General features: G+C 42.7%; 1 protein-coding gene across 1 annotated transcript in view; it reads left to right on the top strand.

The window, feature by feature from the left end:
* PIKFYVE (phosphoinositide kinase, FYVE-type zinc finger containing) overlaps positions 1–15,122 on the top strand; it is a 97,594-nt gene extending 82,472 nt beyond the window's left edge. Inside the window, 9 exon segments of the mRNA XM_030579913.1 lie at positions 578–669; positions 1,531–1,695; positions 2,818–2,877; positions 3,387–3,563; positions 4,123–4,226; positions 4,517–4,645; positions 5,993–6,254; positions 10,059–10,133; positions 11,066–15,122. Coding sequence (XP_030435773.1) covers positions 578–669; positions 1,531–1,695; positions 2,818–2,877; positions 3,387–3,563; positions 4,123–4,226; positions 4,517–4,645; positions 5,993–6,254; positions 10,059–10,133; positions 11,066–11,181 — 1,180 coding nt within the window. The 3' untranslated portion in view covers positions 11,182–15,122.
* Positions 15,123–17,154: the final 2,032 nt, after the last annotated feature.

Genomic DNA, 17,154 nt, shown 5'->3' with positions numbered 1-17,154 from the left:
TGCTCTTATGGAACTGCCAAGTACTTCAGTTTTCTGACAGCACCCAGTGTCCAGATGGTGTCATCTCCAGTTTCAATAACAGCTGTCGCGTAACAGTAATTGGGGTCCCATCTGACTGTGAGCCCTTGTGCTGTAGCCTCCTAACCAGCTTCTCCACTGAGTTACATACACACTAGGGTGCCGTGAGTGGACTGCTCCCAGTCCTGCAGCTGTGCTGTTCGCCACAGTCCGTTATTGAAGAGGCCCATAGTCCTGTTTACTCAGCTTGGTGATTTAGAGAAGCAGTTTCTGCACTCTGGCAAGTGGGTCTTTCCCACTGAGATAAGGGTGGGTGATCTCTTTCCTGGATAGTGGAGGCAGAGGCGTCATTTTGGAAGGAAGCCTGGAAGTCCACGAGATGTTGAATGTCTCCCCACAACATAACTCTTTAAATCTGTGTGGGGAAGAAGATGTAACTTTAACTTTCATTCATTTAAAATGGGGGATAATCTAGTGCCCAGGTGAACAATTAGTTTATTTGGCTCACATGGAAAACTTAGTATGGCTATAAATAATTCAGAATGTCTTTCCCTTTCAGTATGTCGGACAACAAACCAAAGAGCAGCAGCCCAGTCCGATTGCCTGAGACTAACGTGGGACAGGCAAACCGCACAGCCGAAGCAGAACAGCGTAAGGTTGTTTTAAAGAAGTCATATCCACATTACAGGCCAGCTTTGATTTAATTACTGAAATCAAATAAACTTAAGTGTAGGTTTGGATGGAAACTAAGTTAAAGGGAAAACACAACTTGGAAACCAAATCTGATTTGTTCTAGTTGGGCATAGTAAATTCAGTTTTTGAGCTGCTGATATTGGCTTGAAAATCAGTCTGTTACCTGCTCTCTCACTGGTTTTTTTTTTTTCTCCGGGTTCTCTTCTCTTTAGTAACAGATGACCTCAGTTCTTTTTTAATGTAGCAGACTTGAGTATTCTTCTGTGGGCTTTTGTGCCCCATATAGAACTCCAGTTGTGTTCCCAGTATTGTCTTATGGTTTTGGTTATTTTTTTAAGGATACTGGTTAAAAAGTTGTAAGTTGTAAATGCCATGAGTACTTCTCAGTAGAAAAGTTTCCAAGATGCCAATGATTCTTACAATCAAGAAAATTCCTGGTTTGGTTGGTTTTGTTTTAAGAGGTGTATCAAATTGTGAGCATGGGAACATTGCCTTTCTTCAGCTTGTCTCTCTCTCTCTCCCCTTTTATTTTTAAAGTATTGGCACCTTAGCACTCCAGTGTAACAATTAAGCAGTCAACTCAGTTTGTGTGCAGTTTCTCCAATGACTTCTGAAGTATTAAGGTGTAGCATTCTGTAACACTAGGTCAACTAACCTATTGCTTTTAAAGTGGTTGGAGGATGGGAAATAGGTTACTGTTGAATGGGCTTTTCCCCTCTTGCTGGAAAAGTCACTTGAGAATATTTCTGTGACCACTTCTGGGTTGTAGTGACTATAGAAACAATGGTGTCCACTCTTTCCTCTGCTCACTCACTTTAGCAAAAAAGGTTTCCGGAGTTCTATCCTTCTTCCGTGGCACAGGAGGGAAGAGCCCCGATCTGTCTGCCCAGAAGAAAGAGACCTTACGTGGTGCGGATAGTGCCTACTACCAGGTTGGACAGATGGGCAAGGAGGGTCCAGAGAGCCAAGGAGCAGAGACTCAAGGTATACTCTCTCATCAGGCGCATCTTTCAACTAGAACTGTTGCATCTCCCAAGATCTAGTCTATTTAAACAAACAAAATCCCCCAAACCCACTCCAGCTGGAATTTTCAAAGAAATGTAAGTGTTAGGTGCCCAAATCTCATTGAAATTCAATGTGCTCCTCTTGAAAATCCCAGCTTCCCTCTTTACTAGACAAAGGACCTTTTTTTTTAAAGCTCGAGGCCTATAGTGTCAAGAACAATACATCTTTGGTTTCAGGGTCTTCCAAATTCCTTCAAGTCGGGCGGGTGTAGTGTGAACCAGTGGGCTTCAGTCCATCTCTCCACTTTACTTCCTGGTCTGCTGTATCACTTCAGTTCATGGAGTAGTAGAAAACAGAAGGAAGGGGTTGGGGGAGCTACTTTCACATAGGCTAGAAAGCTTAGTGCTGTCATCATGCTTCTCTAGTATGAGTGGTAGCGGCACTCGAAGCTCTCACACAGAGCTGTTATATTGGGAAGCTTGTCCTGGAGCATTAGAGCAGAGGCCCCCAACCTTTTTTGTCTTGTGGGCTACTTGTCAGTGGCATTCCGGCAGATGCTCGTCTGCCGGCTCACTTAGATGCTCTGGCGGGCACCATGGTGCCCGCGGACACCGCGTTGGGGACCCCTGGATTAGAGTAAGACAATTGTTCCCCAGGCGGTTTTAAAGAAATTAGTTTTATATGAATCTTTCACTTCACGGTTATCTGTCAGCAAATTTAATGAACAATGCGTTTTCTTTAGTATCTACCTAAAATATGTTTTGAGGACTCTTCCAAGGACCATCAGTTTTTATAACACTGAGTTTGAATCTTATTTCTAACTTTGTAATTTGAAGCTTGAATGATGGAAATGAGGCTAATTCAGTTAGTGAAATAAATGGTTTGTATGTGATTGTGACTCTTTAGCTGTTCATACAGCATCTAATCATCTTCTCGAGTGCTTTAGAACTACTGCTGCTAATAAAAATAAATATTTTGGCAAACCCCAAAGATCTTCCTTGGATGTGAATTCTCTTCAGTACTAAGCATACCTTGTTATAAAACTTGGCTTCTGGTGCTAAACATACGTTCCAGACTTCATGTTCCCCTTGCCTTTTTCAGATGAAGCAGATGGAGGGGATGCACAAAAGAAGCAGCTAGCAAATCCCCATGTGGAACTTCGTGAGTAGGAAATAATTTGGGGCTTTTAATTGAGAATCACATGATGGCATACTGCCCTCTTCTCAAAATACAACACTACCTCCCTAATAAAACTTATAGTTGAGGAGTTGACCATTCATCTTGGGCAGGAAAATGTCAGGTTGCGGTGTAATGGCATTCTTCCTGACAAGTCCAAGTGTTAATTACAAAAACAGCCCTACAAGGTCTAAATTACCATCACATCTTGTTTTGAAGCACTATCCATTGATGTGTAACATGGGCTAATTTTGTGGTGGTATTAAAATAAAAACAAAACCTGCCCTTTTAATTACTGCTTAGCCAACTTTATACGCTCTTAAAGCATAGGGGTGGATAAGAGAGTAACTGTAACTTAAAAATAACTTTTGTAGTGAGGGCAAGGGATCTTAAAAGCTCCTGAAAAATATTACTGACTGGCCATCTCGCTTGGGAAAGCAAGCCTTGCATTTTCTAATTAATGAAGGGCCTTCTCCCTCCATGTCTCTCTGAAGAGTTTTCAGATGCTAATGCCAAATTCTATTGCCGGATTTATTATGCCGGGGAGTTCCATAAGATGCGTGATGTGATACTCGGGAGCCGTGAGGAGGACTTCATCCGCTCCCTGTCTCACTCTCTGCCCTGGCAGGCCCGTGGAGGCAAGTCAGGAGCTGCCTTCTATGTGACAGAAGGTAAAACTGCCTTATTTATTTCTTCCCCTTTCATAGCGAAAATCTTCTTAACCATTTCTTGTGGGAGGGGTATTTTCTGTACCTTCAGTGCAGCACTTGAGGGGTTGGAGAACTAAACTGAAAACCCCAAAACACAACTGGAGGACAGGCTTTCATAAAGGACACACTGAAAATGCCAACAGTACCCACTATTCAGCAGTGCTGAAAATAGCTGGCCAAAGAGGTTAAGTTTAAAACTCCTACTTTCTCACGGCTTCAGGGGATGCCATTTTTTAATATAATTGAATGATTACAGTTTTCTTTCAATCTTTCTGGCTTTCACGGTTAAGGCAAATCAGACTTTTTTTTTTTTAATTCCTTCAAATGAGCCAACACCTAGAACTGTAACGCCTATGGGCACAACTTTCTGCTGCTAAGGTTTAAAGAGAAAATTACAGTTTATAAGGTACACAGTTGAAGTTAGATTCTTGAAGGGTTTGGTGGGAGTGTCTCTATATTTACAGTAAATGTTGTTTTCCTACATCTGGAATTACATAGACTTTCTCTAATGTTGAAACAGATGACAGATTCATTTTGAAGCAGATGCCCCGTCTGGAGGTCCAGTCCTTCCTTGACTTTGCCCCACACTACTTCACTTACATCACTAATGCTGTTCAGCAGAAGGTAGGAGCTTGTATAGCCTGGTTTTTGGAACTTGGCTTTTTATTTAAATAGTTGTTTTCAGGCCAGTGGTATTAAAATGAGGGAGGCTAACAGATATGAAAGGTATAATGAGGAGTTGGGTATATATTGGCAGTCTGATAGAAAGGATGTGTTTTTAAATAAAATGCAGACATTTTGCCAGGACTTAAAAAATTAAATGTATCGGGATGAAAAATGAAAGTTCTGGTGCACAGAAAAGTAATGGTTACTACCATAACCTATTGGAATGTTATCACTGTTCTCTTGATTAGAAACCAACGGCACTGGCCAAAATACTTGGAGTGTATCGGATTGGATACAAGAACTCTCAGAACAACACTGAGAAAAAGCTGGATCTGCTTGTCATGGAAAACCTTTTCTATGGCAGAAAAATGGCTCAGGTGAGGAATAACTATGCAATGCATCTTTCTCTTCCACAGTGCTTCTTCCGATACAGAGAGCTGCAGCAGGGCTGCCACTGATACTAATGGAGCATCATCACCCTAAAGATGTTGACTCAGGCCTTGTCTACACTTATTGGGGGGTTGATGCATGGTGATCGATGCATCAGCGGTCAATTTAGCGGGTCTAATGAAGACCCGCTAAATCGACCACAGATCTCTCTCTCCCATCGACTCCCCTACTTCACCTAAACAAGGAGCACAAGGGGAGTCGACGGGAGAGTGTCTCCAGCCAACATCGCGTAGTGTGTCTCCCATGGTAAGTAGATCTCAGTACGTCGACTTCAGCTACGTTATTCACATAACTGAAGTTGTGTAACTTAGATCGATCTCCTGCTGTAATGTAGACATGGCATAAAAGTATCCTCTTCGAATGGCTTCTACTGCTATAGTTAAGATTGCAACCTTTTTTCCATTAGATATCCCATATTTGTCCTTGCATCTCTGGCTATCTACGGTGGCTTGCCCTGAACTGCAAGGTTTATACTGAAGACTCAGAACTTAAAATTTGACTGTCTTTTTGGATCAAAAAAGGCTTTTATTGCTGACTGTCTATAATTTCCAGGTGGTTAAATCTTGACCTTATGCCTAAACTACTATTTGAAGAAATGTGGTGGTGGTTTAAGCATATTATATTGCCTGCTATATCTAATTCTAAAGGTTTTAATGTATATGTGATCTGCTTGTCCTATGGTGGCTTGCTGCCTCAGAGACATGATATATTTGAGCTTAACTTCTTGCTAGACTGGAGCACAGCTGAAGAGACCAGGTTTCTAGGCCAGATCAACAGGTTTATATGGCCTATCTTGTATTGGGTTTGCAGCAACCACAACTGGCTACAGTTCTACAATTAATACTCTTACCTTCCCAGCCACACCATGGCCTGTTTCATGTAAGAGTCTCTCTCTCCTGAATGTCTTCTCCTTACGACTGACCTGTGGGGTTCCCAGTAAGCAGAATGTAAACACCAAAAAGTGGCAGCATCCGCTTTTTTATATTCAGCAGTTTTAGACAAAAAATCAGTCACCTTTAAAATCCAAATCATAAAACAATAAAAACTGTAAGCAGTGTACTGACATCTTCTTTAAGGTCCATTGATTAGTTACCACTCAATCCCATATATACAACTTGGGAGTAATTGATTTAAGGGTGAAATATTTGGCATTTCATGCTCTCCTAGTGAAACAATTTGTAGTCTTTGATACACTGGTCTCTCTAACAGAGTGGAAAGTGGATAAAACAGATTTTCTTCCAGTGAAACAAAGTGCTCTTGTCCTCCCTTGCCAGGTGTTTGACCTGAAGGGCTCCCTGCGGAACAGAAATGTGAAAACAGACACTGGGAAGGAAAGCTGCGATGTTGTCCTGCTCGATGAAAATCTGTTGAAGATGGTACGGGACAACCCTCTGTATATCCGCTCCCACTGCAAGGCTGTGCTGAGGGCTTCCATCCACAGCGATTCCCACTTTCTTTCCAGCCACCTCATCATTGACTATTCTCTGCTGGTGGGTCGCGATGATACCAGCAATGAGCTGGTGGTTGGGATCATTGGTATGTAATCTTTGCTCTTGCTCTTTCAAGTACTTAACTTTAACTTCATGGACTTTGTGTCTCTTATCACCACAGTACCATATCTGTGGTTATTCATGACTTCTGCATCTTCCTTTGAATTAAGGTGTGTGGTGGGGGCGGGGTGGTTCGCAGTGAACGTTTCTGAAGCCTCCCTTGGAGTAAGAGCCATATCTGTGGCTAATATATTTGAAGAATTATGTGGGTGAATGACCCTATTCAAACATTCATCGGATCCACTCAACTCAACAAAGGCACATGTCATGAGCACTTGCGTTTCACCTTGCTGAAGTAAGATCACACTGATTGTGAAAGCTTAAGTATTTCTCTCACTCCTTTCTTTCTGGCCTCCCTGTTGGCTCGTAACCCTAGCTGTCCAAATGCTAACATGCATGCTGAGTACTTTTTATAGTCATTTTACGGAAAGTCAAGTTGGTGTATAGTGTGCATGCCTTGGAGTCAAAGTCCATGTTAAAATAGAGTGGATTATTTGTGTCACCTTACATAAATTGACTCACTGCCTTTCCTGTCCAAGCTGAATGGCAATTTAAGTCAACTTGCAATAAACTTACAGAGAGGGGCCTAGAAAAAATCTATAGATTTGATTTTAATTTTTTGTTAAGAGTAGAAGGGACCTTATGGTCACCTGGGCTGACTTCCTGCATTGTACAGGCTGTAGAATTTCACCTGTTCGTTCCTGTATCACACCTACTAACTTCCAGTTGAACTAGAACGCTCCTTAGACAGCCAGTCTTGAATAAAAAGCTTGGCTGGTGAATCCACCACATTCCATATTTGAAACCCTTGAGGGGAAAATCAGTTTTCAAAATAAAGATACTAACTCATCCCAAAGGATGTTTCCAAAACTGGGGTCTCTTAAGATGGGAGCTAGGCAAATCTCTGCTTCTTATTGAGCTCTCAGAATGGCTTTCAGTGTTAAATAGTTGAAAGAACTGAAGCCAAAATTTCTCTGTTAAAAGCAGCAGCCTCAAATGTTCCATGTACAGTAAATGTAAATCAGTACTAACGTTAAGTGGTGTTTGTTTTGATTCTGCACAGTTAACTAGACTGGCCAAAACTAAATATCATGGAGGGAGCAATCTCTTGCGTTGGCCTGGGAAGGATTTAGATGGCCTAGTTGGTCTCCATAACTGATTTCCAGGAATTTCTTACTTTCAAAAAGTTTTTGTTTTAAACTAAAGTTGGAAATTGCACCAACCTATAAATCTTTTGGGAGAGCAAAGGGGGGAAAAAAAAACACCTTACCAAACTGAGATGTTTCCTAATTTATGTAATGAAAATAGCTTGAAATTGTAGCTCTCTCTAAACTAAAAGCACTGATGAATATTTCACTACACCTCTACCCCAATATAACACAACCGGATATAACGCGGTAAAGCAGCACTCTGGGGGGCGGGGCTGCTTTACTGTGTTAAATCCAGCAGTGGGGCTCAGGGCTCCCTGCAGCGGCCAAAGCCCGGGGCTCTTTAAATCACCACTGGAGCTTGGCGCTGCAGCCCCGGGGTAGCTCCCCCCCACTGCGGGGAGCCCTGGGCCCTTTAAATCACAGTTGGAGCCCTGCTGCTGCTACCTCGGGGCTCCGGCAGCAGGGCTTGGGGGGCACTTTAAAGGGCCTGGGGATCCCCGTAGTAGCCGGAGCCCAGGACTCTTTAAATCACCACTGGAGCCCTGCTGCCGCTACCCTGGGGCTCTGGCAGTGAGGCTCAGGCAGTGCTGTAAAGGGCTCGGAGCTCTGGCCGCTGCGGGGAGCCCTGGGCCCTTTAAATCACCATCGGAGCCCTACCACCATTACCCCGCTGCTATCCCCATATGACACGGTTTCACCTATAACGCAGTAAGATTTTTTTTTGGCTCCCGAGGCCTGCATTATATTGGCCTCCCGAGGCCTGCATTCCCACAGTCGCTTAAGCACTGTCAACCAACTTTCTAAGTGATGAATCTCTTCATATGAGCTAGCTCTGTACCAAGAGCACTGTAAGCAAACTTAGTGGAAAAATGGACACTTCATCTATTTCTCTTGTCTGCGAACGGCAGGATCTATTGTTTTCCTAGAATAACCACTGCCTGCATTTGTTATTCGGGTAGCATTTTACATCAGATTAGGTGTTCCTGCATCTACCCTGAAACAGATGGTGATAGTACAAAATTGTAGGCATTATGGAAAGCTTATTTGCCTCTGCTGGATGATGAATAAACATATCAAAGCAGTAAGCATATGGATTTCTGACTACACATCACACTGTTTGTCCATCACTTCTGCTGGTACCTGTCACACTAAGGTGACTTTGAATACATTCAAATTCAAGATCTACAGAACTAACTCTGGTCCTAACACAATCTAAAGCTTTGCATCATTTATTCTTTTGCTTACCAATGTCCATTTGTACACATGGCCCTTAACTTTTCAAGTGAAAATTGGTTGTAGTTCATGTATAATTTACACATACGCTCTCTCAAACTTATTTATTTTCTGGAAATCACTTCTGTTTTTAACCTGAAGCCTTCAGGGAAGCATGCCTGGAGTATTGCTGGATTGAGAAGAGAAAAATAATTCAGTATTCCCCGAAGAACCAATGGGAATAGTTTTTTATTCCTCTTGCGTTCTACTCTTTGTGCCTACAAAGATGCCACTTTTACCCAAAAACAGGCTGCATCAGTGTTCCTACTTTGTTCTGTTTTGATGCGTTAAATAAAAGGAGGCGAATTCATACCTGAGGTCATTGCCATCTGAATAGCTACACAAAGGGCTGATGCTGGGACCATCATTGTTTGCATTTTGTTCAGTAAATTCTCTTCAGCTACACTGCTTGTGCATAACTCACCACAAAGCGTGGGCTATTGAAGGGGTTTCAGTAAATATTGGAAAATATTTGATGTGCAGTGTTGGAAAATCTGTAATCAGTAGGTCTCCGTGAAAGCAACAGCATTCACTTAAAAATAACTCTTTCCGTAAATAATAATAAGCCTTGAATATAAGGCCGGGCAACTGCAAAGAGTAAGTGCTAGGATGAAGATTAATTGATGTTGCTTACAGGGACTCTGTTTAAAAAAAAAAAAAATCTTCATTAGGTGATTCTGCTTCTCTTACTGCTCTCCCACATGTTGTACAATGTTTTTCTCATAAGCCTGTGAAGCTGTATTGACTTGAGTTCACGTGCCAAGGAGAGAGGTTTAGAAGCAATCCTGGGACTTTCCTGCCCAAGCCATGCTGTCCTCCATTCCTTTTGTTCAGGATCACCCCTGGCATTCCCAGACCTTCTTTTCATAAAGGAAAGTTGGGAGGTGCTCTGAAAACCACACCAGATGCTGTTTGTGGGCAAAAGAGACTTTTTAATAAAGGGTAGTAATACTAGCTTAAAATGAATGAGTTGCTAGATCTTAAGCCATCACTGGGCACCCTTGATCATCAACCACCTTATGAACTGTAGGGCCAGTGTGGGGTGGCTCCTTGCACATGTAGGGTTGGGGTCAGCTGGATGAAGGAAAGTTCATAATTAGGTGCTTGGAGCTCTCACTAATGTGAGTGAAGGCAAAGCGTATCTGAGCAATGTCTTCCTGCACATAATGAATAGCTGGTGTTTTCTCATTGCTGCTGAGCTATCTCCCCTGCCAGTGCAAGACCGCAGGCTAAGAATGTGAAATTGTTACGTTGGCAGCAAATGCTTGCAACTTTCTTTGCCATATGCCAGGAAAGTATTTCTAATTACCCAGAAATATCTATTTGGAATATGAACTTCATAACATGTCTTTCTGTATTTATAACAGATTACATTCGCACCTTTACCTGGGACAAAAAGCTTGAAATGGTGGTGAAGTCAACAGGCATCCTGGGAGGACAAGGTGAGTCCAAGACACACCCAGTATTATTTCTGATAACCTGCTCTATTGGCACTGCTATTGACAGATTTCAGGCAATACTATTTTCTCTCCCCCCCCCCCACCCACTTTCTCTCATTCAAATGTATTGTTGGAACTCTTTCCTCTTCTCCCTCATTCCCAAGGCTGTGCATAGTGTAAGAATCTTGTGGTCTCATAATGTATCTGCATGGGTAGTACTGTTAATTGGCCTATTACTTTTTGTAGGGCAGGGTCACCTACATATATCATTGCTCTTCTGTCTTAGAGTAACGCTGTCTCCGTATTGTTGGATTATTTGCAGGGGTAACTAATCTTTTAAAAGCAGATTCAGAAATGCCTGTTTCTTGGTTTTGGGGAATGAAATCTCTTCTGTAAAAACTCCCCGCACCCTGTGTGCTCACCCCGTGATTCCTCTCCCGCCTGTGACCCTCCAGGATATCTCAGTCACACTGCCTTCCCAAACCATGCTGAAGTGGCTCACGCTACTCACTGTGATGTCAAAGTTCCCAAAGCACAAGCTGTGCCGGTTGTGGGGGGCTTCAAGGGGAAATGCTTACAAATGAGCTGTCCGCAGTCAAGAGGAAGAATTGTCTTGTGGCTGAGGCACTTGACTGGGACCCTGGAGTCTGTGTTCAGTTCTTAGCTCTGCCCTGCCTGGTGTTGGACAAGTCACTTCACTTCTGTTTCTGAGCCCATCTGTAAAATGGGGCTACTACTTCCTTTGTCTTGTTTGCTGAGAGACCCTTACTCTGTGTGTGTGTGTGTGTGTGTGTGTGTGTGTGTACGCTCGTGCGCAGCAGTCCGTGCTATCAAGCCCCGAGGCTCTAGGCACTAATGTAATACAAACCTGATTTTTCCTGTGTGAACTCTGGTCCATCTCAAACTGTGGCATTATTGTCTCTTTTAAACACTAGGTAAAATGCCAACTGTGGTCTCTCCAGAACTGTACCGGACCAGGTTTTGTGAAGCAATGGACAAGTATTTCCTGATGGTGCCGGATCATTGGACAGGGCTGGGTCTGAATTGCTGAGCTAAAGCGCACGTTGTGGTGGGTGGGGAAGCACAGTGAAAGAAAACATTTCCTGATAGAAGAGGACACAAACACCCCGGACTTTACGTTGGCATTCCAGCTCCCCGCAGTATGCAAAAGGATTGCACAGCTGCATCTGCACAGGCCACGTGCATCTGAAGTGTAAAATCTGCCTCTTACCTGCACTTCAGTTTCTGACACGAGAGGATTACAGCTAAGGCTGGCAGATGCAAGCTATTGTAGGGATCAGAGTTGGAACATATTACTCAAGAAGATTGAGAATGTAATTTATTAGCTCAGCCACAGGAAAGAGGACAGCATCCAATACAGATTTTTGTACGCTGTCCCACATATCAGAGTACTGAAACATGGTGCTGGCCAGTTTATGATGGATCGCTTTGCAGAGAAATAGGTGAGCTCTGCAAGTATTACACAATGTGTACAGTGGCTAATGTGAGTGTGAATCCATAGAGCAGGTGTGTGTGATTTGCATCAGCGTCTAGTGTGATAGTGCAGAGGACGTAGAAAGCTTTGAAATAAGCACCCTGGTCATGGAAAATCTAAGTTAATTCATATCTACAATGTTCACTATTGCTGCAGTGGTCTGAAGTAGACCTTGTAAGAATCCGAGTGAATAACTTGTCCTGTTATGCACTGTACAAGTTCCGTTCTTACAGGCTTCTGTGAACAATTTATGTGTGTGTTTTAGCCGGCTATGACCATTACACTGTCCTTTTATTTGTACTGAACTTTTATGCAGCTAAGTCTGTCATAACTTAGTTTTCAGCAGCCTCACACAGAAATGGAGCAGTCGAACACTGCAAAAACTGAAAACAATAGGAATGTAAGCCAGACATTCCCAAAGCCCCAGAAGCAAACTAATTAAACTGCAGATCCCTCCTACCCTTTCAAGAAGGATTTATGTGCAAGAAGCAGTGTCTTGTCTTGCATTATGAATCATGCTGCCTCAATGGCAGCTTCTTTTTTAATGATACTAATGTCCTTTGAAGATAAATTCCAATCATTTCATTCCCACAAAACTTTGACTACCACATTCCTTCAAAGTAAAGAGTCTTGCCAGCGCAAATTTTTAAGAGTCTACATCCAGACCTCAGTGATATTTCATACATATAAACCAGATTGAAAACCCTTCTGCAACATTGAAATGAGTGTTCAGTTTTGTTGGTGCTCTGTGTGGAAACGGAATTAGTATGTCTTTTTGGTATGATGTGCGGGGATCTGTGGATTGCCACAACTTGACAATAAGCACTTCTTTTCATTTTTATTCATTTTACTTGTTTTTTTGTAGACGTGCCAAGAGTTTACTTATTTTTAGCTTCAATACAATAAAGGCCAGTAAAAATGAGGGTATTGTATGTATGTTAGAGGCAAGTTCCTTGTGCTTGGAACTTACCTTGTAGGCCATAGGCAACAGCTAAAATTAAATGTGGTGTCTGAGACGGCACAAGTATTCAGGGCCATTATCTGCTATGATGGGCTGTCACTAATACTAGCTTCACTGCAGTAACTGAGTCTTAACTATGCATTTCCCTCTACCCAACATTTCTCCTTCTAGAGTAATGGTAATTCATATACTCAAGCAAGGGGGTTAGAGAGGGTGGATAGGGCAATTAAAAAAAAAAAAAATCTCAGCAGTGGTGACCTGATCCAGGTTGTTTGTATAAAAATGCAGCTTGGTGCTGAGCTGCTGTGAAGTGACGCTGCTGTAGCGTTCATGTCCTGTCAAGCAAAAAACTCCATTTGATTCTTGCATTTGGTTGACCCTACTGTAGAAAGAGGAAGGAGAAGAGTCTAACGGGTTTAAGCTGGAGAAGTCCCATTCCCTTTGTACAGCGTGATTGTTCATGTTTCTGGCTCCGCTAGTCATCAGAACTAGTTTGCAGTTGCAGTGCACTCCAAGGATGGCTGATGGTGGCACTACTGCATGTCTCCCTACAGCAGAATCCCATAAATCCAGCGAGTCGAGCACTGATGCCTGAGGTGCAGCTGTTGCATTATTTATGCAATTTCTTACATCTAATGTTCTAACTTACATCAGAATCATGCTTACCTGGATATATCTGGCTTTCCCTGGGGTTCTGCTTTTTGCCCAGTTTGACCATTAAATTGGCTTTGTACAAGGTCAAGTGACTTACCCGGTGTCATGGAATTACTGCTTTTAACTAAGAATGCAACTCAACCTTGTTTTCATCCCTATTGTATGTAGGTTCTTCTAGCTCTGGGAGGAAGCATCACTATACATCTTCCCCAAAAGAGAGAGCCCATAACACTGACTTGTAAAGCTGCCCCAGGTCTATATTACAAGTTTGCACAAGTTTTCACCTTTTATTTTGCTCTTCTCCAGCTTACCCAGAAAAGCTAATTTATACACTCTTCTCTAACCCACACTGACAGCTCAATTGACACACTGTCAAGTGGATTTTCTCGTTATGTGGTAGGAGTAACAGACCAAATCTGAACATGGGTAACATTCAGGTTTCTGCTCTCTGCTGTAGTCACTACACTCCACAACATCCTCATTTTAATACAAAGAATAGTTACTCTGTAGAGTGATGTATGGTTTTTTCCCTATGCTGCTACTTTAGCTGTTGGTTATTAGTAACTCTGCTAACCATGGTTCTGATGTAAGAGTCAGTACTCCCCATCATTGGGATCCACAGACTGAGACCTTCAGCACAGCATGAAAAGAGACAGATGTAGAACTGCCTTTTTGAGTGTGTACTTTGGCCAGCTGATTTGCAGTGGTACTACTTGAAAGCTGAAAATGTCCCTTGAATTCAGGGCCAGATCCTCTGCAGGTACAGACTGGCATAGTTCTTCTGAGGTCAATGGAGTTATGCCAATTGCCATCAGCTCAGAGTCTCTCCTGTGATGTTGGTGGTAGCACTCAGGCAGTGAATTACATGTCCTGATCTGACTGAGGCTGATAACAAACAGTGCTGGCCTTTGGAAAGTTAAAGGGGCACCGATATTCACTGTGATCTTGAAGGTTTTGCAGATTTGAAGTACTTGATCTTATTCAACTGGGGTGAAGTTCAAGAGGCAACACCTACGGAAAGGCGCTGCAGCACATAGCTGTATGTTGTGCAACAGGAAGGGTCAGCGACAGTCATGGAATTGGCAGCTCCTTACGGGTGTTCTCCATTAGGATAAGAACTATCCTAGCATTTCACCTGCTACAAAACCGAGTCCCTCCAAAAGAAAGCAACAAGCAGTATTTTTGTGCACAAAAGACAGTGTTTCACATCTGAAAACTGTCAGGGCTAAAATGCGGCTGGTGAGGTGCTGATGTCTGACTATAGCAGAGCTAGATCAGGATCCCTGAAGTATTAATACAGGGGACTATAACTTGCAGTATTATGGCTCTGGTTAGTGCAATGTTTTCTCTTAATTTTTGTAACACGGGTGTATGTACATAGAGTAAATCAACCACAACTGCAATCATGAAGCAGCACTTTCTCAGATGCTGCAGTAACTGTTGTATAAACCTAGGAGTTCAGGCCAATGTGTTAATCTTGTCTAATTCAAGAAGTGACAAGTCATTTTTGTGTTACAGTATCTGTATAGCACAACTTCTTTTATTTGCTTGGGGCTGGATTCTGCCACCCTTATTCACACGGAGTGTCACCTTGCTATAGAAGTAGCCCTATATGAGACCAAAGGAGCTGCGTGCATAGTAAGATGCTCCTCAGCGTGTCTAAAAGCATAGCAGAATGAGACCCTTAGTTACCAGAGATGAGATGAGCCACATGCAAAAGCACTCAATGTACCATAATATGTATATAGTTCTATTGTACCTTGGTTCCAGGTGTGTTTTATATGAATCTGACATGTTAAACTATTTAAAAGTAACTGCCTTGACTACTTGGAAAACTGAACTGTACGTAGATAGCAGTCCCAATAAAGTAATTAAAATATCCTTACTACTCCGTACATTCTTTACATGTGTTTGACAAGAATCTCATCAAATTATAGCCAATAAACCTTGTGCGACTACAGAGGCACTGGCATAATTTAGGCAAGATGGCTGAAAATCTTTTTCCCCACTCCTCCCAGCCAATAACTGGGTTAGTCCCTAATCTCAGTATGTCTGCACTGCAGTTGGGAGGTGTAAGGGCAACATGGGGGCTTGCCCAGGACCCCAGGTACCTACTTGAGTGACTGCCACACCTTATCCAGGCTTCCCTGCTCTTGAACTCAATTTGATCCAATGCTAGATCAAAACTAGCTGGGGTCTGTCTACACATGCTGTAATCACACCTCCCAGCTGCAGTGTTGACATACCTTAAGAAGTAAAAAGTTTTCATGGTCCCTCTTGGTGAAAAGGGAGGAAAATAATGACAGCAGGCTGCTTGCTCAATGAGTTTTTTAATTTTGAGTGAGCACAGTAGTTTAACATCTAAATTAGAGCAAGGTTGAATGTGGCCCTTTCGCATGTGAGCACTCAAGCACTCCCATGGGAATGAATGGGCTTGATAAGCTGGCCCTTAATGTGCTACCATATTGGACACTAGGTTTAAGAACGAACTAGACTTTCCTGAGGTGGATTCTGCCTACTGACAGCATCACCTGTCCAAAATCAGGGGAGTGAGCATTGTATGCTGTCATGACACTCTTGAGTTGGCAGAAGTCATCTCTTGGTATCATTACTAGTATTATGCAAGACTGTTTGTTTCAGTCTAAGTGCTGTGAATCCTCTCTGGAGACTGTCTTGCCCTTGCCAGGAGATGGACTTGGTGGATTGAGAGGGTCTCACCACCACAAGGGAGCCTATGGTAGCTGTAGCATTGCAGGTGGGATAGGAAAAGGGTAAATGATGTAGGAAGGAACCAGTGAATAATAGTCCTTGAATAGCAACTCAGTCTCTGTATCGAAAATAAAATAGCAGCTCACCTTATTAAAACGTGTGGGTGGGAATGATTGAAACATGCTTAGATTTGGGTCACCAGAGCACACTCACTAGAGCTATTGTCTCCATATTTGCATTTTTACATAGCATAGAAGGGGGTCCTTTAAACACCGTAGCCTGATGGAGTCAACAGATCTCTCCTACTTTGAAGTGAATGCACATATCTTACCCTCCCACGTAGAAGTTTTTCTTTTAGTGCATGTGCTGTGCAGAGTGATGCATCCATTTCCCATCCTGCTTTAAGATCATTACTCCTATGGAGGGAGCTGTCATCTTCAAAGACTTTGGTGAGCAAATGCATGGAATAATCCCTTGCCTGGATTTGAGGCCTCGGGACTGCTCTGACTGATGTGATTGGTATTTTCCAGAGCTCCTTGATATAGGACCTCAGGCCTGATGCCCTGGGTGATTTCTAAGAGGAAATAACACACACTTCCAGCCTTCTGTTTGAGGACCGATTTTTTTCCACATCACATCTCCTAATTGATGACTCGTCACTTCATGCAGCACTTTGTTTGTGACCGGCCTCTCTTCCAACAGGGGGGCTGAAATCTGGTCCATGTGCAGGATACAGACCATCCAGGTCCTAGTTCCTTAACACCCTCTTCATTTCAGATTGGGCTCTTGAGGGGAAACCCTCAATACAGCTACCTATTAGGAATGCCATGGGTCTGAACAACCTTCATCTATTTAACCGGGTGAAGAGATTTACTTTTCAATAATCTGACCTTAGAGGACTAACTATAGGGATCCCTTTAATCTCTTCCAAAGCCAGTAACACTGACTAGAGATTTGCTTCCTTCTCCTTGGTCCCAGATAAATGATGTAACTAAGAGCTTTGCCCCCAACAGTTCAAAGATGCCTGAGATACTGGCACTGCAGTTGGAAAGAATCAGTGCTACTCTGGCCAGCAAGTGTCCAGTGGTTCTGGTTCATTTTTTCCTTTTATGGACATATGTGAAGTATTTTTTCATTGACGTTTTCTCACGCACTTTGCTTTCATTTGTTTTGAAAAGTTGTTGCATCTGAAGGCATGTTTTAGG

The sequence above is a fragment of the Gopherus evgoodei genome, chromosome 11, assembly GCF_007399415.2.
Source record: "Gopherus evgoodei ecotype Sinaloan lineage chromosome 11, rGopEvg1_v1.p, whole genome shotgun sequence".
Lineage (NCBI taxonomy): Eukaryota > Metazoa > Chordata > Testudines > Testudinidae > Gopherus > Gopherus evgoodei.
The sequence above is the reverse complement of the archived record's forward strand: the minus strand, read 5'-3'. Positions and strand labels throughout refer to the sequence as shown.